Below are 25,342 nucleotides of genomic sequence, written 5' to 3'. Positions count from 1 at the left end.
AAAAAAACAAAACATGATCCACCCTTTATATCCGGATTGACTGCTCCATCATATAGATTTGCTCTGACAGAGTTGTGCCTCATACATAGGGAGCAGCCTGACCTGGAACAGCAGCTTTAGTTTGTGCTCTGTAAATCCCGCTGGAACCTCTTTATGAACTGGAGTTCACACAACACTTTACATAATAACATGCTTAGTACAGATGTTGTACTAAAATTGTTATAATTTAAAAGAGAATGAAGAAATGTGTGCATAAATATTGCATATATAACACATGTTCAGTACTAAAGGAATGGCTGGTGAGCAAGTGAAGTGATGTTTTTCAATAATGAATTTCCAGTTCAGTGATCTGCCTTTAACCCTTTAGTTAGTTCATAACAAATGGACCCAGTGAGATTACAATTCTATTTTAGCGGGCAAACCCAAAGTTAAATGATATATTTCTAATTGGATTAAATTAAACTTTTTGCCAACATAAATATTTAAATGTGTTTGTCAAGAGGTCTTTCAAGACCGACAGCATACGGTATGACATAATCCCACATTAATAATCTAGAAGCATCCAAACTATTTTTATATGAACGTATGAATTATGAACGAGCTAAACCCTCCCACCTCTCAGGCGCCTTCAGCTTTTTATTTTTTATTTTTTTTGTCTGCCTCTTTAATAAGGAGGTGGAAGTGAGGTTGAGCTCTTTCCAGCCCAGCCGCAGAGTGGAGCCGCACATCTTTGGACGGAGCAGAGACCCAGCAATGTTTGCTCTTCGCAGTCCTGTGATTCATGCTCATGCGTCAATGTAGCTAATGTGCAGGAGGATTACGTGAAGGTTAGTAGAATCATCTGCATTCTTCTTGTTTTCTATCATCAAAGGTTGTTGAATGTAATCAGTGGTCTGACTGGTGACTTAAAATAAATGACGCTGCCACTACATCTTTGTATCCAGCGTGCATGGCTCAGTTTAGTGTTTGAGGCAACTCGGATTTTTCTTTTTTTTATAAAAAGTGGCAAAACTAAGAATAAGAAATGTAATTTCCACCTTCAATGTAACCTATATTATTCATACAAATGCAAATAGATTATATATGCAAGAGTTGCAGAATTCTATTATTAAAAAGTCTGTTATTCATATCCCAGGTAAAAGCTCAGATCAGCAAATGTCCAAACCAAAGAATTATTTGCATGACTTTGTTTAAGCATTTAAATCATGTTTCATATCACTTCTCAACTTCATTTGTCATCCATTGGTGGATGCTGTGATCCTGCTAACCTCCATTCACTGATGATCAGAGTCTCTCTGCGCTCTGATTACAGTTGTTGTTATATGACAGGCCCCTCAGTACAGCGAGTGATCCTGCAGAAAGTGATGTGACTGAGCTGCATACCTCTCCCACCACTGCAGTCCCTGAGCTGCTCTTACAGCTGTAGCTATGTGAGCTTATCCATACACTGATTGTGAAAATAGTTCAAATGGCTGAGTGTCTCGAGAGACATTTTTCTTGTGTATAACTGTTGTTTGGGTTCCGCTTCCTGTGAGTGAGTCAAAGTTCTTTTTTATTCCAGTTTTTTTTACCCAGGTTGAGCAATCAGACTGATCTATTCATTTTTATTTTTTTTAGCTCATATAGGATCACATGGTTGACATAATATTTATATTCAGACAGCCTTTTCCACACTAATGGGTCATTTCAGTCTCTAGCTTGTAAGAGTGTCAGAGGTAGAGCTGTGTGAATGTGAAGGACACATTGATGAAATGACACAGCTGATTTCTCTCAGCTGATCCAGTGATTCCCACTTGCTGTGCGTTAGCATGCACTCATGTCTTCTGCTTGTTTTGTGTTAAATGCAAAGTGAGCATATGACGCTTTTTTTGTAAATAAAGAACACACAGTACACTGAATTAACCAATAACTATAAGGTTAACTTACTGACAGCAGCTATATCCTTGCTAATGCTGATCTCAATTAAAACGAATTTAGTTTAAAAAAACCTGCAACATAAAAATGTTTTAGGATCATTTTAGCAGGGAAACAGTCATATTTTGGAAAATATTGTTTATTGTTATAATAAAATGTTTGCAGAATATGTCCCAAAAGTTTAGAATATGCTGTGGATGTAAAATGTAGTTAGTATAAAAATCTTTATTGTGGTTGGCATCAGAGCCAAAGAACCATTAATGATGCGTAATATTTTCTTTTTAAAACCTACTTTAAATAATATTTTCTCTAACATCATGTCATCAAACTCCTAAAGGCTGAAGAGCAGCAAATCTCACAGAACAGTTTTTCTAAAATTGAAATCAACACACCAGCAGATAATTTATTCAGGAAGAGCTTAACAGCACCTGGCTGCTTGTACCTGGGATAAGAAATGACATTTGTTGTATTTTCAACGTTTATAAGGGCTTCTTAGATTTTTTCTAAACTGCATATATACTACACTGGCATTGTAGTACAGAGGACACTGTGCTTTATAAACCAGAGTTACTGCCTCTGAACAAAGTCAATACTTGTTTGGGAGTGTGCTACCCTGCAGCAGTTAATTAACATGATTGGCGGGTTTTTTCATTGCTCGCTGACTAGTTGTGGTATTCAGGCTAAAGAGCCTTTAGACACACTGTTCTGAAGTGCTGCACTGCGACACTCACCTTCCAGGACCATCGGCCCTCCATCTGATGAGTTTGAAGCTCGATCATCAGTGAACTTTGTTTAACTTTGTCACTTTCAGCTGCAGAGGATGAGACGGGGAGCTAGAGGTTTATTTGTGGAGTTACCTTTCAACTCATTAGAACAACAAAATGCTCAAAAAATGAAATGATTTTGATAACATTTAGTGCTTCACCAAGGCTCCTTGTGTTTTACCTTCACTTTCACTGACATGTTTCTTTCTCTTTTTTGCTTTAGCAGTTTCTTGTCATTTTTCCCTGAATGAAGCAATTGTTTGGAATCTGTCTCTTTACATGTCTACCAGGGGCAGACTTACAGGGCTCGCCCAATTTTTGAGTGAAAATTAGCTAAATTATTGACAAGTTTCCCTTCTCTACTTCTGTGCCAGTCCCAAGCCCGGCTAAATTGAGAGGGTTGCGTCAGGAAGGGCATCCGGCGTAAAACATTGCCAAGATAACCATGCGACTCATCCACAAAATGAAAGGTTAATTCGCTGTGGCGACCCCTGATGGGAAAAGCCGAAAGAGAAAGAAGAAGATTGACAAGTTTGAAAAATCATCGATGCAAGCTCCTTTAAGCATTAGTAAGAGGATCTCAACTAAAATAACTGCGGCTGTAATATTAATAATACCAATAATTAAACTGTTTGAGATGAGTATTTTGGATCCTTTCATTTGTAATGGCCGTCCACGCTGCTGTTCTCATTTGCCACCCATCTGTACTCTTGTGATCCTCCTCTCGCCTCCAATATAAAATGTTCTAGCTCCGCCGCTGATTTTGACCAAACTAATAATATATATTGGAGCGAAATTAGAAAAGAGAGTTTATTTAATTTATTAGACGGATTTGGATCAAAACTTGGACAACACCCCAGAAATATTTTGTTAGAAAATGGAAAAACATACACAAAAAACAGATTATTTTGAAGCTTATTGGAAAGACTCTAACCTGTTGAATTTTTGGGTCAAAGTTTCACCAGCACCAGTTTGCTGCTATCAGTGAGATTTTTCACTTATGATTCGGTCATGTTAAAGACCAACTATACTTATTCCAAGGCCGAAACCTAAAAGAGTGCATTTCACCACCTAATGGACAGTTAAGAGTCATTTTCTCTCCTGAGTGTCTATTTTAGTATAATAATTACTCTTAATTACTCGCTTAACTTGTAAACTGAACTTAACAAAACTAGGCACAAAAAAATCTAACCTGAAATTGTGAAACACTGTTAGAAAAAGGTCTTTAGAAATGTAACATTTTGGGGACCTATGGTTCATTTAAAGATGTAAGACCGAGCTAAACAAAAACCAGAAATGTCTCTTTGAATCAGTCTGTTGCTGAAATATGATGTGGGATAAAAGTGGTATTATCGGCTTAAATTATTACTCAAGTCTGTGAAGGGTATGTAGCAAAACCTTACAGTAAACGGATCAGACGACAACAAACTGTATTCTCTTAATTCAGGGAAAGAATCATTTTTAGCTCGACTATATTCTGTGAACAAAATTGCACTTTAAAAAATAAGAAGAAAACTTTTACAAGGTAAAAAATGATAGTCATACTGCACAAATTATGCTTATTAGAGAATGTTAATGCTAAAAAACTATCTGTTTAAACTCAATAAAAACAAAAGGACACGTTCTCCTGTAAAATGGGTCCTTTTGTGGTTCCTCTCATTAGCTTCTACCTTTGAGCAGCAAACAGCCCGAATATTAATGGAAAAAGGAAAATCAAATTCCATTATTCCTGTGTTCAAACACAGCCGTAATCCACTTAACTATGAACACAGAGAAAACAGATGCATTCAGATAATCACTGGAAAACACTGTTTGCAGCCTGCCAATAAAACGTCAAGAGACGGGGAAACTCTCTGGAGACTAAATGCTGGTGCTGTGTGAGGGTTTGCATGCAGTTGTGTGCGTATCTGTGTGTGTTGTTCCTCCTGCCAAGCTAAACTGTGAAAATGTGCAAACAACAGGGGCAGCCTGGTGTCTGGAGTTGGAACAGCAGTTCATTTCCCTTCCAGGTGTTTTTTGAAGCTCACAAATATTTAGAGATAGTGTAAAAAAATACATTCACAAATTATGTTATTCACAGATCCTATTCTCTCTGCTAATAATTATAGCATTTTCACAGTCAGGAAAAAAGTATAAAGTTTTCATTTGCAGCTTTTCCAGAAGTCTTTATCCCCTTGATGTCTAAATTTATCTCCATGCATGAAAAAAAGAATTTTACTTGGTGGATGCTAAATAAAGGTAAATTATGAGCAGAATTGTTTTGATGCCCATTTTGCATCAATAGACATCAAGGGGGTTACAGTTTTCTGCATTTCCTAGAGGATTTTTCTGTTTTTTGTTTTTCACCTTACCTGCCATACTTGAGTGCATGGAATCCCCTTAGGCATCAAAATACTAAACAACAACACGCTTACACAAGCAGATTGGAATGGCGGATATGGGGTTTCACATTATTTGCAAACATATTCCAGATAATTTACAGCCAGCGATGTATTTTAGATTTTTTTGTTGTATTTTTGATCATTTGTCTTGACTTTCTTCATTAGAAATTTCCAGTCTATCAGTAAATTGTTGTGGCACTTGTTTTAGGAATAACCTAGTGGTTTAGGCTGCAAAATGATTCTCTTTTGCCTTTCCCAGCCACCTTAGAGGAAAGCAGAGCCGCCAGAAAAAACTTAGGACCGTTTTAAATTTGCACTGATAACATTTTAAATACAGAAAATGCCAAAGTGCGGACGTGGACTTTGTGTTTCTTATCTGCTCCTCTTCCGTGCCTATCAGGCCTTCGGGACTTCTGCCCTCTCTGGGGTTAAAGAGCAGTGCATGCTTGAAAGTCAGCCTCCTCCAGCCTCCTATTGGTGCCTGGTTTGCTTGTACTCCACCTTAGGACCCTCCCCTTCGCCTCTGGCTGCTCAGTGACTCCCTGACAGTCTGTTTGGATTACTGTAACAGCTCAGACCTTTCACATGCATCTCTGACTGCACTCGCACCGCAGCACATCATACAGGATTAAGTAACTAATCAATGTTTACTTTCCCTTCCAGAAGCAACCATGGGGTTCAAGTAAGTTGCAATTAGAGATGAGGATCTTTTCCAATTAAAAGAAAGAATCTATTAGATCGGTGGAAAAAGGCTATTGTATGTGGAAAAAATTACAAAAATAAGATGTGTAAAGTTTTAGGTTTTTCCTTTGAAGTCTTGTGAGCTAAGAGTTTAAAAGATGGATTTTTCCAGTGTACTACCAAATCTCAGGTGTTTGCTGACTTTAGCATGTCATTTGTGCTCCAAAAAAGTCCTTGTTATCATTGTTTGTGAACTTTTTTTTCTTCCTTTCCTGTATGTAACACTCACTGGTATCGGTTCATCTGTTATGAAAGATGTGTGTTTTTACACTGTCTACACTTGTTTCGTAGCTACAAAAGATGAGGCCAGCATATGATCACTTGCAATATAAAAAAAGACTTTCAAATGTAGTAAAGTTAATGATGTATGCAGTCTCATTTGCTGCATCATTAAACTTTGCATGACTGATCAGTTTAGGTGCACCTGATTCATTCTGTCTGATGGAAATAAATGCACAAAAGCACCTGTAACAGGTCAATAAAACAGCCCTGATCATAAATTATAATGTAAAAATTACACATCTATGTTTGCAAGTACTATTAAGCAGAAGCTTTAATGGTTTTTTTTCTTGTTGCATCATCAAGATGATTGAATAGTAGCTAAATCAACAGCTAGAAATGTCGTTTCAAGCTCTCTGAGTTCTGGTTGACAGATGTGCAAGCATGGTCAGTTTCCATTGTTCTTACAGCTGCACATCTGAAGGCTTCTGCTTCTGAGCATGCTCTCTTTCCCACATACACACATGCAGGACGCTGCCTTATCATCTGCCCCCAGAGTGCACGGTTGACAGATAGCCGACTTACGCACTGACTCAGGGTTTCTATTCACTCTTTGTGCCATTTTATTCTCTGAGGCATGTAATACAATCAGACAAACATTAGGAAAGGGGACTGAGGAGACAAAGGAAGTTCTATTGGTGGCTACACAGGTCTTATTGTTTTTTTCCACCATGAGGTGTGTCTTAAACTTCCTAAATAAAAGCTGGAAACTGCAGTTTATTTTTTTGGGTAACGAGTAAGGAGCAAAATGTGATTTGATGATATTTTCAGACCAAAAGTATGCTCTGCCACTGTAATCTCTTATCATTCTGATACTTTAGATTACATTGAGCCTCTGCTTACTTCTTCTCAAGGCTGTGGCTCCTGCTCCCATAACACGGTGAAATGGTGTCATGACCAGGGTCGCCTGCTGGGTCACCTCAGTTTGACAGTTTTGGTGGAGATGATGAAATTAAAAAAAGGCTCTGGATAACAGACTTTACAGTAAACCCAGTCAGCCATCATTATAAAAACATTAATTCAGTTTTAGAGGCAGATGGATCAATTACTGGTGTAAGTTCACTGCTCCTGATTGTGGTGCTCTTTATACCAGTAGTGTCTAACCCTTGATAGTGACCTCCCTGCATGTTTTGTCAACTAAGATCTTAAACTACCTCATCCAGCTAATCAGGAGCAAGTAGACAAGGGTCTCCTGGAAAACTAGGTCTTAAGAATCAGCATGGGAAATCCCTTTTTAGACAAAGCAAACGAGAGCAAAAACCAGGCAGATAAGCTGGAGCCTCTGTGACTTTTACAGCAGTCATGAAGCTCCAAAACTTGTATGTGTTGGGACTGTAACAGACTTTTTCATCATAAAGCTCATGCAGATGACAGAAAAAGCGATCACACTCTTTTGTCATGAGTGAAATCACAATAGGTTAGCGTCAAACTGGACCATGACTCGGCACTCTGTGGTAAATATGCAGCTTCAGCTTGAATGTTTTGAGGCCTGTTAGCAAATTTTGTCCCAAAATCCAATATGATAAATCAGAGAAACTCCTGTTTTTTTTTATCAAGAAGCGTGAACGTCATTCTAAGTTTGCTTAATTAATTACAGAAAACCATAAGTTAAAACAAAGTCACACAAATTCATGCTTAAATCATTATTAATATGGATCATGACTTTGGCCATTAGTTATTTTATCTCTACTTTATTAAGTTGAATTTGAGCTCTTAACACGGCTTAATGAGCTGTTACACAACTAAGACGTTTTCTTCCATAATGTTGAAATACCCTGTAATTTCTTGTTAATCAACTGACTTTCACGCACAGCCAAACTGACAACTGAAGACAAACTGGTACACTAGGAGATAAGACATGAGTAACGGCTAAATAATGACCCTTGATAAGACAAATTGCTTACTTTACAAAGTAGATTAAGCAAAAACTTGTGTGTATTGTTGCTTTGTCCTTCGCAGCTCTACTTTGGATTTTTTTATCAAGTCTGTGCAAACATTTTTTTATAACAAAAAGAGATGTCTATGCATGTCTCAGATCTCACCAAAGCTGAACTTGAATCAATTTTTAAAAAGTTGTAGAGGTGGATCATTGTTAGGAGGGAAAAAAAACAGCTGGAAATAATAACTATTGCAAAACTGCAAAATATTGTGATAAATGCATAAAGCATAAAAAGCTCAATGATGCACAGGTGAACCCACACAAAGGAGCTGTTCACCGCTGTTGCTGCAGATATTGAAACATGGCTTGTTTCTCTGATGTTGCTCTTTGTGTCTCCACCACTCAGTTTAAACGTTAAGCTTAAGGCAGTGCAAATTCAGGAAGTTTGACAAAAAATAAAAGACTCTTTTAAAACAATATTGAAAATAAAGCAGGAAAGAAATACATAAAACTTGTAAAAAAAAATTACATTTACCTACCATCTTTAACAAATTTTTCCAGGTATTATCTTACCATCTCTTTTTGGGTTCTCCTAAAGCTTGAAGGGTATTGATGTGCGTGTAAAGCACCTAAACAGGTTAGGTCAGTGTGTCAGTCTCTGCCCCTGAGCTGTTGTTGTTCTTTTCATTTTGCTTTACTCAACCTTTAAAAAATGTGCTTTCATTTTATTTAAGTAAAGTTCCTGAGAACCTGAAAACACCAAGGCCCAGCTTTGATTAACTTTACATTTTCTAATTATAATTGAGGAAAACAGCACACTAAAGAAAATAGATCATTTATTCATTAAACTGATAATGTCTTTACATTATTTCCTCTATGGTAGATTTTTATTTATTTATTTTTAATCGGGCTTTGAAGAGCACCAGAATGAGTGTAAATTCCTAATTTTCTTCTCTTTTAAACCTGAAAATAAGATCCGCTAGTTTGTATTTGTTACAGAAGAGGAGTGCTCTGGCAATGGAAAATGAGGCTGGAATATTTGCATTAACCAAATAAAAAAAAGCCACTGTCAATCGTTTTTACATGTACCTGAAGGGATTGTGACCTCCAGAATAATTGAGTACAGATTTCCTTTGTTTTTTTTTTTCATAAAAACATTAAATTTATCTTAGAAAATAATAAATTCTTTTGATTTCTTTGTTGCATTTGGCTTGTTTGTAAAGACTTGATGTGCTCTGAGCTTTGCCCTTTAGTCTGCTGATTCATCATATATATGTTGCTAAAATATTTTAAATAAGTGAATATCTTTTTCTCTGGGAGTCCCTTGTAGTTGCCACCACTGCTACATTACAAAAGCTCAATTTTGAGACAGCAAAACCATCAAGAAAAACTGAGAACAATTTTAGTTTAACGTTTAATTGAATTACCATTAATATTTATTTTTTAAGTCAAATATTTTTTTGATTTAGTATTTCTGCAGTACCAATTTTTCTAGTACAGATTAAGATCTAAATGAACACCGAACAACTTCTATGACGGACAACCTCTACAAAACTGAAAATCTCATCTCCTCTGCATTCTCCTCACTCACACCCTCATGTCCTTCTTCCCTCTTTGGTCCTCCTTTAGGTCTTTTTCCTGATACTTCCAACCTTCGCAGCCATGAATTCCATCACAATCTCTGTCTCTCCTCTTAATGTGTCCAAGCCATCTCAATCGGCCTCCCTGCATTTATCTCCAAAACATCTCAAACGAGCTATTCCTCTGATGGATTCATTGCTGGATGAGTGCAACACATCCCCTGTTTGAAAATGTCAAATGAATGGACAGGAAGGGATCAAACAGCCAGAAGCTTCTTACTGCTTTAAACTTTCCTGTGTGTGTTGGATGAAAATGTTCTTTTAATCTGCTGAAAACGTATTTTTTGAATCAGGAAATGTAATTTCACTTCTGGCAATAGAAAATATTTTTTGGGCTGTGAAAGCTGCTGTGTTCCTGCTTTCCAGTGCTTCTTCTGCTCATCTGTAGTGATGCTCACATTGGCACAGTGACTCAGCAGCTTTCACATGCAGCTGCACTCAGAAAGACCACAGTTTCATCCCTATTGGCTGTGGAGGTGCCCTTCAAATGCTGTGGGGGGGTTTTTTTGTTTTGTTTTTTTCATTTCTTACATCACCCACCACCCATCACTCACAGAGTTTGGATGCGTTGCACTTTTACTGTGAGGCTCTGCAGTTACTTCAGAGAGAGGAGACAGGCTGAGCCAGGAATCCAAATGGATGAGAGGAAAGGAAATGATGAGGAGGAAGAGGAGGGGAAATGGGGAGGAGCAGGAGAATATGATGTAAAGCTGAAACACAATCTGGCTCCATCACCCACCCCCCTCCCCTCTCTATCTTTGCTCACGTGTGTGCAGAAACACTGTGGGAAGCTCTCTTGCTCCCACACAGCCTGGAATCTCATGTTTGAGTCGTCACTGCTGATGGGGTCGAGATACATTGTTGTGACTTCAGAGGCGTGTTCACAGCGCGAATGGAGAACCCCTGTCATTCACTGGATCCACTACTGTTTACGGCTATGTTCTGGGGTGGACGATGCCTGTTGATCTGTCTATAAAAACAGCTCTGTAAGTCCTATTCTGAATGGTTGTTCCTGTTTCCTGTTTTTAGTTAACCACGTTTTTTTTATGATAAAAGCTGCAAATCTCTGTGTTAGGCGTGCCTCCCTCTGCATGTCAGAGGACGACTCAGTCCATAAGGAATTATTCCGCTTAGCTGGTGCAGCTCTGGTTATGTAAGAGTGAAGCTTGGTGTGGCTGCTGCAACATTGTGCTCCTCTGTTGTGGCTGCCTGCAGGATTTTGGATTTTTATTCCAACAACTGGGGTTGCGTTTCAGGTTCTGCTCCTCTGCAGTAAAAATCTGGGATTTTTTAATGCTATCATCTCCATGTTTGATAGTTTTTCGATAAGGTTTTGATCATCTTTTCTTTCTGCTCTAACTGCATTTCTTGCATTTTCTAAGTATCACTGCAGTGCATCACTAAATATTTCCTTTTCCCCACTGCCAAGCCGACTAAAACATCAAGTTCTAAACAGAAATAGTATAAAGTATGAAGTATGAAGAGACATGCAGAGAAGAAGGATGAACATTCCCTGAGGGGTTCCTTTCAGTGGCAGAGGTGGCCTGTTTTTGTTTCTCCCCCCATAGTATTAATGTGAAGAGACAATAAAAGCACTGACACACTTTCTGCACCTCTGCTAGCTGACAGACAGAGTTGCTGGAAAGCCATTCTCACAAAAACAAACAAAAAAAGACTTTTCAGAGTAAAACTGGAGACCAAGATGGATGTGATGCTTGCTCAGTTAAAACTCGGATGTTTCAATGTTAAGGACTAATCCATGCGTCTAATTTGCTGAACAGAGTGCATTGCTTTTCCTTTATCATCAAATATGTATGGCTTAAAGGCTTTATGACAAAAACTCAGCTTACAGGCTATGGCTGCTTGCCTGCTGTGCTGGCTGCTGTGTGGGATCAGACAAAGACCTAAGATCAGAAACCTGTTTCAAAAAAGCATTTAAGTCTCACCTGTCCGCTACTGTATAAGATTGTGTGCTTTTTTTATAGTAAGTTTGATGGAAATCTGTTTGATCTATGTCAAATGATCCCTTTTTGGTGAAATAGTCAATAATTCGACTTTTTTTGCATCAATTTCAAAGACGTCTCCAGACAATGCAGTGAAGAGGTAAACAGTATCTTACTGTTTCTCAGGGCACAAATGACCTCATTTCTAAAACTTTGACAAAAAGCAAGCCAAGGGGGTACAGCTATGACTTTATAAAATATATTCTTTCAATATTATTAGACCAATGCTGTCTGAACACTGACACACTGTAAAATGATTTGTCACGAAGATTTTGCTGTTAACAGTTATGATTGTTCTCATCTTTCATTACAACAGAATAAGTCTACATCTGTTTTTATTAAAGTGTAGCTTCAATGTCTCAATTTTATCATAAAAATAAGTCAATTTATGATCCAAATAACTGTTTTTAATGAAAAATATATTTTTTAAATTAAATTTTGGATATTTGAAGCAAGCCTTTATCAACTCTTGAACCTTTTTAGAAGTGAAAAAAATGCACACGTAATATATTTTGCAGACATCAGGAGAAGACAGCATAAAAGACAGCATAGTAAATTTATAGCATTTCAAGACAACCTATTTGAAGTAACAGTCTAAGATGCTGCAAAATATCCAGTTAGTGGAAATATGTATAATTTATTTCAATCTGACTGTATTTAATCTGCATTATTGTATAAAAACACATACGCAAGGGAATCTACATTAAAGTACAATTTTAACAGCTTTTTAAAAAAAGATTTTGACAAAAAGTGCACAGGTGGCTAAAAGGAAGGAATGTTTTTCTGCATGATGAAAACTTAACAAGTTCATGTCATGTGGTTTGTTTCGGCACATGGGATACACCAGCTTTGAACAACTACTGCTATTCCCACCAGTTAGATTCTTGTGTGCACAAGAAACCAGTCCTCATTTATAACTTTTATGTCCCTTTAGGGGCTCAGTATAATCTTTATAAAGGAAGAGAAAGAACGTTTTACATGATACAATAGTAATAGTTCTCCGTTTCAAGAAATATGATTTTTTTTTTAATTAAAAAAAGCAAATTGTAAGGTATTTTTGAGAAACATTTTGTAAATTTCTTCAGTTTTTAATTAGACACATTTACTTTAAGATGTCAAACATCTCAAAGTTTTCTTTTTTAATGAACCTTTAAAGTACAAAAAGTATTTTACCACAAAACCAGAAAAACAGTTTGAAATTATTTTGCTAACTCCTTGTTGTAAGGGAAAAAAACTGATTTCAAAATGTTGTGGTTGTTTTTAGCGTTTTTATTTAAAAAATGTACCATTTTTGTGACTTTGGTGCAGATTGTGATCACTTTAGACAAAACTGTTGTTGTGAGTCAGCACCACAGCTAGATTAAAGCCTTCAGTTGTATCCTGGTTCACTTATTTGCATTCAATCAGAGACTAAAGCAAGATAGTGTTTTCTTTTAATTTTATAACCTGATCTTCATCACTCACATCACTCATCTCCATGACATGATCACCCTTTGATCGTGAGTTCTGCCTTTCAGCTTTTTCCTCACGTCTTTTCTTTCCCGTGTCACTCTTTAGGGTGCAGGATAAGAAGAAGAGGCATTCTTATGTCCGAGTTTTAGGATGGCCAGTGAAATCTCCTCTATTCCCAGTCCTGTTTTCCGCCAAATTGACAAGCAGTTCCTGATCTGCAGCATATGTCTGGACCGCTACGAAAACCCCAAAGTCCTGCCCTGCCTGCACACTTTCTGTGAGAGGTGAGTGGAGTCACTGAGCTCTGACATGTTTTACAGGGAGGATTCTTCTACATTTTTGGGGGATTTAAACATTATTCTGGAGTTAATGTGGGTGTTAATACCTCAGGACGTGGCGTTAGCTTTGCTGTTTGTCTCATCCTCTTACGTTGACTGCTTTTTGTTTTTGACACAAAAGGAGAAACTGTTGATGTGCTCAGATGTTCCCTTTACTCTGGTTGCATTTTGCATCACCCCTGTGCTCCAAATGTTTCAAAACTCACTCTACCAGAGTGCATCTGTAATTTGATATTAAAGTTTTTCTCAGTCGCTTTAGTACAATTCTCAGATCAGAATTGAAGTTTGCAAATACGTGTGTGCATTTCTCATAACAATTTGTACAAACAGCAAAACACTATGGATTTCTTGCAAAAGCCTGTAACTTGCTCAAAATCTTTAGTTCATCTCTGAAAACTATGTCTTTATGTCATTGAACATGTCAGTGCCATCAGAATGTCAAGTCCTTGTGTCATTGTCTACGAACAAGACAGTCAAATTACTTAGTCATGTTGTCAATATAACTGTGTACTTTAGAGGGAGGTTCTGATGTAAACTATGGCTAAAGTTTTGATGACAATTATTGTAAAATGGAAGTTAAACCTTTTTTGTTTGATTGCAAGAGACTGGACAAGATTCACATTTACACTTATATTGTTCATATTGTAATTTGTTGACAGACCATGTCATACCAACATAGAAAAAACCCACTGCAAACAGTAACACAAAGGGAAAAAAAGATAGGACAATATTCTGTACAACAGTACAGGCAGTGCAGTAGGAATTGGTGTGGTCTTCCTACACCTCTTGTCATTCCTGTATATTAGGCCACAAATTCTCATCCACATCACAGCGAATATCCTCTCTTGCAATGCAGCGAAAGATGTTTGTCACATTATGACAACTTGGTCAACCATTTTGCAGTTAATGACTTATACGATGAACTAATGACTAGGTGTTTTGAGGAGTAAGACTATTGCACAGTGAACTATATAATACATTTTGATCAACATGACATAAACAATTGATAATGTAGCAAAGAGCAGAGAATTGTACATTATCATTTGCATGTATGTACCAAAGCAAATGCAACTTGTTCAAAGAAGTGAGAAACTGCTTATATGATGTGCACAAGTGACATCATGATGTGAAGATTGAACAAATAGTTTTGGGAATTTGATTCTTATCTGAGAATTGTACTAAAGCGACTGAGAAAAACTGTAAAATTGAAATCTAAGCAAATAAGAAAATCTTTTTAATCAATTTAGATCATAAAGTTATTTAAATGGCAACATATTCTTGTATCTTAAAGCCTAATTTGAAATGTGATTATTTTAGTGTATATAATAAGGCTCTTAGAACATATTTTTTATACCTCTGAGCTTACAAAATCACTGTCCTTTTTTACAAAGAACTGACAAAAAACAGGATAAGGTTCCATAATGCACAAAAACTGCATAATAAATCAAATAAATAAATAGATTGGACCTGAAAAAGAAAGAACTGAACTTTGCAGTGACAAAATGTGTCGTAAGTTAAAAAAAAAGGTTTTGTAACAATAATGGTTGAATAATAATAGAAAATGGATGGACAACAATAGTTAGACAGGACTGTTTTTTTTTTGCTGCGGGGCAAGAATAAAATTTGAAAAGTCCAAGATAGATGTTTATGGAAACCATTCACCAAACTATAAGAAGTACAAATCAGTGATAGACTTTCATTTAGAGGACACCAATGTAAGTCTAACACTAGGTACACTCCTTCTATGGGCTTTCACAAGAATAGTTCAATACAAGAAAAGTAGAGCTCAGAAGGCCCCTCTTGGTGCTCTTGACACAACTTCAACAGCTAAATCAGCATCTCCCCTCATATAGTCTGCCCACTCACTGACAGAGGCTACATGAAAACTGGTTTCATTGGTTTGAGGTATTTGGTTGCTTTGATTTGTAAAGCAAGTTGGAGCAACCAGCTCTGACACTCAAAGTTAGCCGCGTACTCTGTGCTGGCTCACCTTTGGTGTGAAGTTGCTCATTAGCCTCAATTTCTGATCATTCACAATAAGGAAAGAAACACATTTAAGTTGTTGTTTGTTCATGCTTTCTTTGGTATTCTCTCCACCCACCTTTAGGTGCCTGCAAAACTACATCCCGGCCCACAGCCTCACTTTGTCGTGTCCGGTTTGCCGCCAGACCTCCATCCTGCCGGAAAAAGGTGTGGCGGCATTGCAGAGCAACTTCTTCATCACCAACCTGATGGATGTGCTGCAGCGGGCGCCAGACAACTGCAGCCAAGAGGACACCATTCTTAACAACATCGCCTGTGTTGCAACAGGCCAACTGCTGTCTTGCCCCAACCATGGAGGCAGTGTAAGAACCACTACCTCCAATTAGTTAAAAATCAAATTGAAACATACGAGAAGTTTCTCCATATTTAGTATATTCGTTGGTACTAGTCCAGACTTAATGCAAACTTTTGCTTTGTAATCTCCTCTTTTCCTCTAACCTAGGTCATGGAGTTTTACTGTCCTCCATGTGAGACAGCCATGTGTCAGGAGTGCACAAGTGGCGAACACGGAGAACACCCTACTGTGCCTCTCAGGGATGTCGTTGAGCAACACAAGGCTTCATTACAAGACCAACTTGACGTTGCCAAGAAGAGGTACAAATGGACATGTTTCAATGCACCACAGTATTCACTGGCCATGTGTGAATCAAAGTCAGGCCTACTTTTTTTTTCTGACTTTGTTGCATGACATCTAACCTCTGCGTGTTTCTTTCAGGTTACCAGAGATCGACTCAGCTTTGCACATGCTGTCAGAGATTTTGCAACAACTGACAAATCAGAAAAGCTTAATTGAGGATGACATCCACACAACCTTTGATGAGCTTCAGAAGACTCTCAATGTCCGCAAGAGTGTCCTTCTCATGGAGCTGGAGGTCAACTATGGTCTCAAGCAGAAGGTGAAGAACTTACAGTATTTGTGATATTTAGATCAGGGTTTATATTGTTTCTTGTGGGGACTGTTCCAGCTCTGTTTCATTTTTAGTTTATTGAGGTCTTCTTAACCCTGTTTATTGGGGACACTGCTCATTTGATAGGTGGTTAACCACTTTCAAGAGGAGTTGAGGTAGCATATGCATCACCCCAACCAACCATCCAATTACCTATTGGCATAGGAGAGCGTTGTCAGTCCCTCTAGGATTTTATTCACATGGGCAGCTAATGATTTAAAACTCACTAACTAGTGTGTCGTGACCACTCCGGTGCCCATGGGGGAAGCCAGTGCATCATGCAGTTTAGTGCTCAGTAACATTTGGGTGTGTCAGTAGAATGCAGTAGGGCTTTGATTGTTTTCTAGGATTTATGAAATGTGCTGCAATTGCATCTATGTCTACATAATTCCTCTTTGTCCAACAACCTGTTTATAGTTTAATACACAAAAGTGTTTGAATGTCACAGATTATTTAAGTTCTCCTTCTAAAAAAGATGAGAGAGGTCTGTTAAAGTCATCACACTTCAACTAAGAGACAGAACGTAAAAATCCAGGAAATCACGTTGAATTGCATAATTTAGACTAACGTATTTGTATAAAGAAGCAGGAAATAGAAATTTAGCATCTGCAAACAAACAGGAATTCTGTTTCTCACAGACCCCATTGCAGATTAGGACGATGGATCTGTATTAAGGAAAGGATGAATAGGACCATGTATGGTGAGATTTTAGGCTAAGACCTCCTTCCATCAGTGATGGCTTTGAGGATGAAAAGTGGTTGGATCTTCCAACAGGATAATGATCTCAACCACATCAGCCGGGGAACAAAAGAGTGGCTACATAAAAAGTATCTCAAGAATCTGGGGTGACCTAGCCAGACTCTGGACCTCAGAGGGAGATGAAAGTCAGAATTGTCCAACAACAGCCCCAAAAACATCACAGCTCTGGAGAAGATCTGCATGGAAGAAAATAGCTAAAGTGGCAAAGGAGGACTTCCTAGAGTATTTTTTACATTCTGTTTCTCACAGTTGAAGTGTAATTATGATGAACATTACAGACCTCTCAGTAGGACAATTTATAGAATCGGTAACTAACAAATACTATATGCCTCACTGTGCCCATTTTTTTTAAATTGTAAGATGTGGACTTAAAGAAAATTCAACTAGTTTCTAATAATAAATTATAAATAAAATAATTACAGTATTAAATTTAGTGATGAAGTACATAAACTATACTAGTTAGACCCAACAGCATACAACTGGTGTGTTCTTGTGCAGGTGCTTCAAGCCCAGCTGGATACCCTGCTGCAGGGGCAGGAGGGCATTAACAGTAGCTGCAACTTCACAGAGCAAGCCCTGAACCATGGCACAGAGGCCGAGGTGCTCCTGGTGAAGAAGCAGATGGGTGAGCGTCTCATGGAGCTGGCCAGCCAGGAGCTGCCTCTGCACCCTAAAGAGAATAACCAACTGGACTTCCTTGTGGAAACAGAGGGACTAAAGAAGTCCATCCACAATCTGGGAACTATTGTAACCACCAATGCTGTGGCATCTGAAACGGTGGCAACAGGTGAAAGCTTACGGCACTGTGTGGTGGGAGTGCCCACATCTATCACCATAACAACCAAGGACAAGGATGGGGAGTTGTGCAAGATGGGAAATGCACTCATCACTACTGAAATCTCCCCACCTGATAACAGCAGGGACATTGGAGAAATACTGGACAACAAAAATGGCACTTATGAGTACATTTTCACTGCTGCAAAAGAGGGCACTTTTAACCTATCTCTGCGCCTGTATAACCAGCACATCAAAGGAAGCCCCTTCAGAATTAAAGCCATCAAGTCCATAGATGCCTGCCCAAAATCTGATGGGACAAAGAAAAGGCTTAAGTCTCCAGGTAGTGGACACATTAAGCAGAGGGCCATCAAGAGGCCAGCCAGTATGTACAGCTCAGGACGGAGAAAGGAGAACCCTATTGAGGATGATCTCATCTTCAGAATTGGTAAGAAGAACATTTCACAGCCCACCTATTTATGTAAAATAAAATAACTACTAAACTTTAACATCAGTAAGTTAAGGTGTAACAATAACTCAAAAAACACAGGGACACATAACCAATGTGTTATAGGAACCGCTTTGTTTCCCTTTAAATGTAATTTAAGTCTCCATAAAAAAGCGCCTCTATAATTTCAACCATTTCCAAAAAAAATATCAGAGTTGGTGTCTCTCAAACCTATTTTGAACGTTTCTCAGTTGAGTTTTGTGAAGTACGTAAAGTATGTTAGACATTTTTGGCAATATAACACTAACAAATTCCTATCCAGATTTTACAAGGCATGTCTTGGACATTTGTGAAACACAAATCACTGCGGTTTCGCGAGTAAATTGTTTTACATTGTCTTTTAATTTTGCACCCAGAATGGTTGCATCCTATAGAGTTCCTAGCTTTGGCTACTCCACCACAAAAGGAGGTTGCATAAAAATGGTAAAAGAACACTAAACATGAGAAGAAAATAACTAGATGGTAAAATTATCGGTCCATGCAGCATGTAATTGTACTTAACAAGAACACTATGAAAATGTGAGAACAAGGAGTTCCATTCACAAAGGAATAAAAAGAACCTAAAAAACATAGGATTACTTCAAATTGAATGTTATGGTTCACTAAAAAAATCTTTTTTGCTAGTTTGTATTTTCTGAGTTTTTATGTCCTTTGGGTAATTCATTTTGTTTACTATGACAAAAAAACTGTAATGAGTGAACAAATGTGAACAAAATAAAAATCTAATCTTAGTACAAGTTGGCCCATCTTAATAAACCCTCATAAAAAACATGCATTTAAATTTTTGATTTCAAATTAATGTCAGTGAATGTCTAAGTTGTCAACATTTATTAAACTCTAAAATAACACCCTGAACCAAAAATCACAGTTCAATATGAGTTTTAAATCAAGTTTTTATGTCAAAAGTTTGGAGCAAAAGGATTTTGACTCATTTTAATAATAATAAAAACTTCCTTATTTCTAAACCTAAAAAACATTCTCGACTGCAGATTTTTGAGAGAAGTGTGGAAAGATGTAGATCAAAAGATAAAGTTAAACAACTCAAAACCTGTAAAGTATCTGTAATTGTTGTGTAATCATGTGCTCCTAGCTTGATTAAAACATGACAACAGGTCTCACATTGATGTTCCAATACAGCAGTGCTTTATGTTTTACAGGCACGAAAGGAAGAAACAAAGGAGAATTCACAAATCTGCAGGGAGTGGCTGCCTCATCTCTGGGAAAGGTGCTAATAGCAGACAGCAACAACCAATGTGTTCAGGTACAAAATACTGCTTCCACAGTACAAGGACTACGTCCAAAGATGGCATGCTGGGATTTCTCTGCAGTCTCCTGCACTTGTGGTTTTCTAAGGGTGCGGTGCAACTTACAGTCTGAGAAATTCCAGCTGTAGTTTTGGATTTGACAACTGAACATTATAATATCAAAACACATCTGCTAGGCCATTTTGCCGACGGTAAAAAGGCTGAGGGACAGATAATAAATCTGGACCAAACTCGAGCCAAAAACAATGGAGAGGGATCTGTAATCCTCTACAATACTCCAAGGATGTGAATGTAATGGTTCCTAAACATGGATTTAGATTTTTTTTAAGACATAGTTATCCTTTCACAGCGCTCTTTTCTTTCAAACTTACTTTTCTTTCTTGTTTTGAAGGTAGTAACATAGCAAAATTGGATTAAAAGTTAATCTTTTAATCTGAAAGTATTCATGCAGATGGGTTTCTTATTTCAGATGTTTTCAAATGATGGCCAGTTCAAAAGTCGCTTTGGTGTCCGGGGCAGGACTCCAGGTCAGCTGCAGCGGCCGACGGGCGTGGCCGTGCACCCAAATGGAGACATCATCATCGCTGACTATGATAACAAATGGGTCAGCATATTTTCAAGTGAAGGCAAGTTTAAGGTACAGTATGCCCAAACTTCACTGTTTTTTTATTTTTTATTTCAGTGGGATAACATGTCATGAAGACTCACAGCTTTTCGACATTTCATTAATATAGAAATAAAAGAACATTTACTATGTCTAGGTTTTTATGTGTATGATGAAAACAAAAACTCGTGGAGATGTATGCATCACAGAATGCATGTCTCTCCTTTCAGAATAAGATCGGCTCTGGGAAGCTTATGGGACCTAAAGGCGTGGCTGTGGACAAAAATGGACACATCATTGTGGTCGACAACAAAGCCTGCTGCGTCTTCATCTTTCAGGTCAACGGGAAGCTAGTTACCAAGTTTGGCAACCGAGGAAATGGCGACAAGCAGTTTGCAGGTAAAGGCAGCACAGTCAACCGTAGCAACTGTAAAAGTTTCCCAAACATCAAGACTGTGTGTCTGTCTGCTTATTTGGTTTGTATCTAAGTTTTTAGATGAAACAAAACATCTTTAAATAAGTCATTCAGAATTAAATTGTTTTCATCTTAAGTTTCCCAAACAGATTATGCTTTCTTTGTGTTTATATACTGGAGCCATTTTGTTATTTTCTGAACACTAGTGTAGTGATAACAGTTGTGTTTTTGTCAGGTATGGAGGACCGCTGAAGATGACTTTGCAGAAACATTTATTACTTGAAAGAAAGGAAGAAAGAAAGAAACATGACCAAGCAAAAACACAACAGAAAAACAGAAGTGTGCCAGAACGTAAAGAAGGAAAAACAGGGGACCTAACAAAGACAAACTGAAACTATAGCCTTATTTTAATGTACTGAAAGAATAATGGCAGCCTTTACAAAACAATCAGATATATCTCTGTATATTCAGCAACAATGTATTGACGATATATTCCATTTATGGAAGTGAGACAATTATCAGTTATCAATCCTGCAATTATTGCCATGTTCACATATGGAAATATACTATGTATAAATATTGTAATTTACTGAACAATATATGAGCTGATATACTATAGTTATATTATATCACACATGATGTAAATCATTTAGTGTTACAGTCAACGGCATTTAAGTCATATAAAATATCCCACAGCCAAATGTGGTCCATCCATCTTTTTGTGATAAAAAATGTAGGTTGCAAAAGCTGAGTTGGAGTTCCTGCCTAACGAACAAAACCTATTTCAACAAAGATACAAACAATTATTAAATAAAGTTTGTTTGTGCACCAATGGATTTTAAACATATAGGAATCAATCAACAGAAATAGGTTGTCCATCCATAAACTGCAACATATTTTGAAATACTTGATTAAGTTGCTGGCATGTTGACCTATAAATGATAACTTTTTTCCCTATATTGTAATATAGTTTTCTTTTGTAAGGGAGCACAATGGGGTAGCTGTTTGCACGTTGGCTCCACAGAGAGAAGTCCCTGGTTTGAATCCCAGCTGGGTCCTTTCTGTGTGGAGTTTGCATGTTCTCCCAGTACATGTGGGGGTTTTTTTTCAAGCCCTCTGGCTTCCTCCCACAATCCCAAAACATGCTTCATATTTTCATTGATGATTCTAAATTGTGTGTGTGGTTGTGTGGTTCTGCTGGCAATCTGTTCAGGGTGTAACCTGCCTTTGGCCAACAGTAGCTGGGTTGGCTCCAGCAGTCATGTGACCCTGAAAGGCATTCAACTGATTCCAAAAATGGAATGAATGAAAGGAAAATAAAGGAAGAAACAGTTCTATCCTGAAGGGTCATGCAGAAATAGACCTAAAGGAAGGGAAAAACTGAATAAGAGAACACAAAAACATCTACAGACTCACAATTTTTGCAGACAAATAAAACGAAATTTGTGTTACGATTGTAAAGCAAGGAAGCCCTCTGGTTTTAACTTTAAAGAAACTTGTACTATCTTCAACTTGATGCAAAATCCAATAAAACTCATAAAAAACCCAAATAAAATCCTATGTATGAATCAAGATGACCTTAATATCTTATCTTGAACAATTAAAACTTGATTAAACAGACTGATACCCAGGTTCCAAGCTACCAGCCAGTTTAAATAAAGAGCTAACTTCCTTCATGCACGTGGAGGCCCGTTAACAAAAAAGTCTTTGCCATCATCAGGGATGCTCTCTTAGCCTGAAAACTCTGACAACAGCACAATGTAATCCTTTCCAATGTGCAAAACAAGAAAAAAACAACACCGTTGCACCATTCATGATATTTAACAGTCCAACTTGAACATAAACGTGACGTTTGTTTAAAGCGATAGAGAATTTGACAGGGCTGTGGAGTTTATGGTGTTTTTCTGTCTCTGGTCCAGGCCCTCACTTTGCTGCCGTCAATAACAACAATGAAATCATTGTGACCGATTTCCATAACCACTCTGTCAAGGTGGGTATGCTTTCAGAACGGAAAAAGTGGGACTCAAGTGTCACCCAAATGGGAATTAAAGGTCTACATAAACTGTGAACGAACTGTAATTTTTGTGGATTTGTATTATAGATATCCTGCCTCTTATGCATTTTCAAAAAAATGCAAAGAAATGAAGATCAGTTCGAGCTTTGCTTTGATACGCTTTTTTTATTTCGTAGTCACAGGGCCCCAGGTCTCAAGAGGTTAAAGAAAAGTAAAATGTCTTCTTATTTTGATATTTCTTGTATTTCTTTTTTGCCCGATGTTTCCTTTTAAAGTATACATCCAAAATAAAATACTATCGTGTCAAACTAGATTATTTGGGGTTGTAACTAAATAATCTGTGTAAAGGTGAGATCTTCATACCTCTTGACTTGTTGCTTCTTTAAAAATCTAAATGCAGGTGTTCAACACTGAAGGGGAATTCCTGCTGAAGTTTGGGTCCAATGGTGAAGGCAATGGGCAGTTCAACGCCCCCACAGGGGTTTCAGTGGATGCCAATGGAAACATCATAGTAGCAGACTGGGGCAACAGCAGGATACAGGTCTGTGGAGAGTATATTACCACCTCAGTGTGTTTTGTATCCCAGCTTACTTCTTTACACCCAAAAAACTGAGTGACTAAGTATGTTCCAAAGATTGAAATACAGCAGCAGCAGCAAAACTATTTCTTTCTCTCTCAGGTGTTTGATGGCAGCGGCTCTTTCCTCTCCTACATCAACACATCAGCAGACCCGCTGTACGGGCCGCAGGGGCTGGCGCTCACTTCTGATGGACACGTCGTCGTGGCCGATTCTGGCAACCACTGCTTCAAAGTGTACCGCTACCTGCAGTAGCTCATGTCATTCTCTATGAACCACCTGTGCTGTGCTACAGTCAACCACTCATCTTCATATGGAAACTGTTTAACGTCTTAGATTTTTCTTCTAATATTTGGCTTTTTGTGCCAAAAACAACTGAATAATGCCAGGTAATGAATAATCTCAGACACCCACAGCTTGCTGATCATTGATGCACTAATGTAAATTTGTTCACATCCTAATTATCGTATGCTGATTAAAAAAAAGCAACTTTATCACCATGCAGAAAACTGGGAAATAGAAAGAAACAGCTTTTTAAGGAGGAATGAGATTAAAGAGAACCTTATCACCCTAGAAATTGTAAATCACGGTAATTAAAACTGTTGAATCTTGTTGAAATATTGGAAGTTCTGATAATTTGCCTGTTCACAAAAGCAGAAAACATTGCGCCACCTTCATGCTTTAGAGCATGAAAAGACTATCTCTGAGCATGACGTAAATTATCTTGCACAATTTGTATGACATTACCATTACTGCAAAAATGTTCATTAGAGGTATTATTCTAAGAATGATGCTTAAGACGGCAATAGTGTGGGAAATCAATTCCACCCTCTTCTGCTCTTGGGTCAGATACAACACACAGCTCCTTAGTTACGCCACAAAACTGTTTATGTTAATGTTTGTATGTAAAATATTTGTTTCCATTTGTATGTTTTTATTTTTTATTTTTATTCATGATCCACTTTGTTTTCCTTTTTAAGTCTAAGGGCAAATGTTGGCAAAAATGCTGAGATTTGGTCCCAACAAAATGTATGCAACGACACTAGAGGTAGAGCTTCAATCACCTTTACTTCTTTTCATTGTACATCTGTGTTTTCAGTATGTTCGTCATGATCTTAGGAAGTGTATATTTTGGCAACTGTTTTCACGAAAGGAAAAGGGAGAAGATGGAGTATGAAGTTCATCAAGTAAAATTGTAATAATGCATCTGGGTTCCTGCTTTAGAAAACTTGGATAATTTTCTTTTAAGCACATAATTGTCACTATTTGTAATTTTGACTTTGGTCCCTCATTTTCTACACAATCCTGTAAAAGTTTTATTTTATGTATTTATTTTTATTTTAACGCCAAGTGAAATTAAAGTGCCCAAAGAAAACAGCTATGGCTACTTTCTGTAGATGTGTTTCCTATGAAAATGTACTTTGGCCTGCACAAACTTGCGAGCATAAAAGTGAGTGTTTCTTTTTTCCCAAATGTAAAAATGTATACCGGTTCATGGAACGAATCTGAAGAGGTCAATACACCTTTCTGAACAGCAGAGGGCGACAATCTCCAAGGTGTTTCGTAAACCAGGGATGCTGCTTTCAATGGCGGTAGGAATAATAAATACAAAAGTTATATCAAACCTCTTTCGGCGTGTGGAATCTCGTTAACAAAATTGTTCATCGTAACCCTTGTGCTATCCTAGACATTTTAACATTGGGAGTTGGGTCATCTAGACCCATTAGAGACAGTGCGCTGAACCTTTTTTTTTTCAATGATTTGTGATCTTCACTGGTGGATTACATGAAATCTTTCCACCTTTTTCATGGTAAGGAGAACACGTCAATGTGAGGGTGGGGTCACCTAAGATAGCACAAGGGTTAATCAGTTTGATGTTAGATATCAGCTGTAACTCTTGTTAATAGTTTTGCATATTTGTCTTTGAAATACGTATTTTTAAAAAATAAATCTTTTGGAAGAGGGATTCATGTTACACAGTTGATCAATGTTCTCAGTTGTTGGTTTATTCTGGATAAATGCCAATTATTGCTGCAATTAAAACG

The 25,342-nt window shown here is 37.6% G+C and overlaps 1 protein-coding gene across 3 annotated transcripts; it reads left to right on the top strand.

Moving 5' to 3' along the window:
* The first annotated feature begins 701 nt into the window (after nucleotides 1-701).
* trim2a (tripartite motif containing 2a) lies at nucleotides 702-24,674 on the top strand. 3 transcript variants are annotated; one of them, XM_078944408.1, is made up of 12 exons: nucleotides 702-827; nucleotides 13,159-13,337; nucleotides 15,499-15,736; nucleotides 15,877-16,028; nucleotides 16,150-16,330; nucleotides 17,639-18,362; nucleotides 19,580-19,683; nucleotides 20,157-20,324; nucleotides 20,522-20,690; nucleotides 22,626-22,696; nucleotides 23,121-23,261; nucleotides 23,400-23,697. In XM_078944408.1, exons 2-12 carry the CDS (start codon nucleotides 13,204-13,206, stop codon nucleotides 23,550-23,552), a joined length of 2,235 nt encoding a protein of 744 aa, XP_078800534.1. In that variant the 5' UTR covers nucleotides 702-827; nucleotides 13,159-13,203; the 3' UTR covers nucleotides 23,553-23,697. The 3 variants fall into 3 exon arrangements, with proteins under 3 accessions (XP_078800534.1, XP_078800533.1, XP_004066008.1); XM_078944407.1 differs by lacking the exon at nucleotides 702-827 and adding an exon at nucleotides 5,606-5,741; XM_004065960.4 differs by lacking the exon at nucleotides 702-827 and adding an exon at nucleotides 10,345-10,584 and having other exon boundaries at nucleotides 23,400-24,674.
* The last annotated feature ends 668 nt before the right edge of the window (nucleotides 24,675-25,342 follow it).

Source organism: Oryzias latipes, chromosome 1 (genome assembly GCF_053564925.1).
Source record: "Oryzias latipes strain Hd-rR chromosome 1, Olatipes_Hd-rR_3.1".
NCBI classification, from domain to species: Eukaryota; Metazoa; Chordata; class Actinopteri; order Beloniformes; family Adrianichthyidae; genus Oryzias; species Oryzias latipes.
The sequence above is the reverse complement of the archived record's forward strand: the minus strand, read 5'-3'. Positions and strand labels throughout refer to the sequence as shown.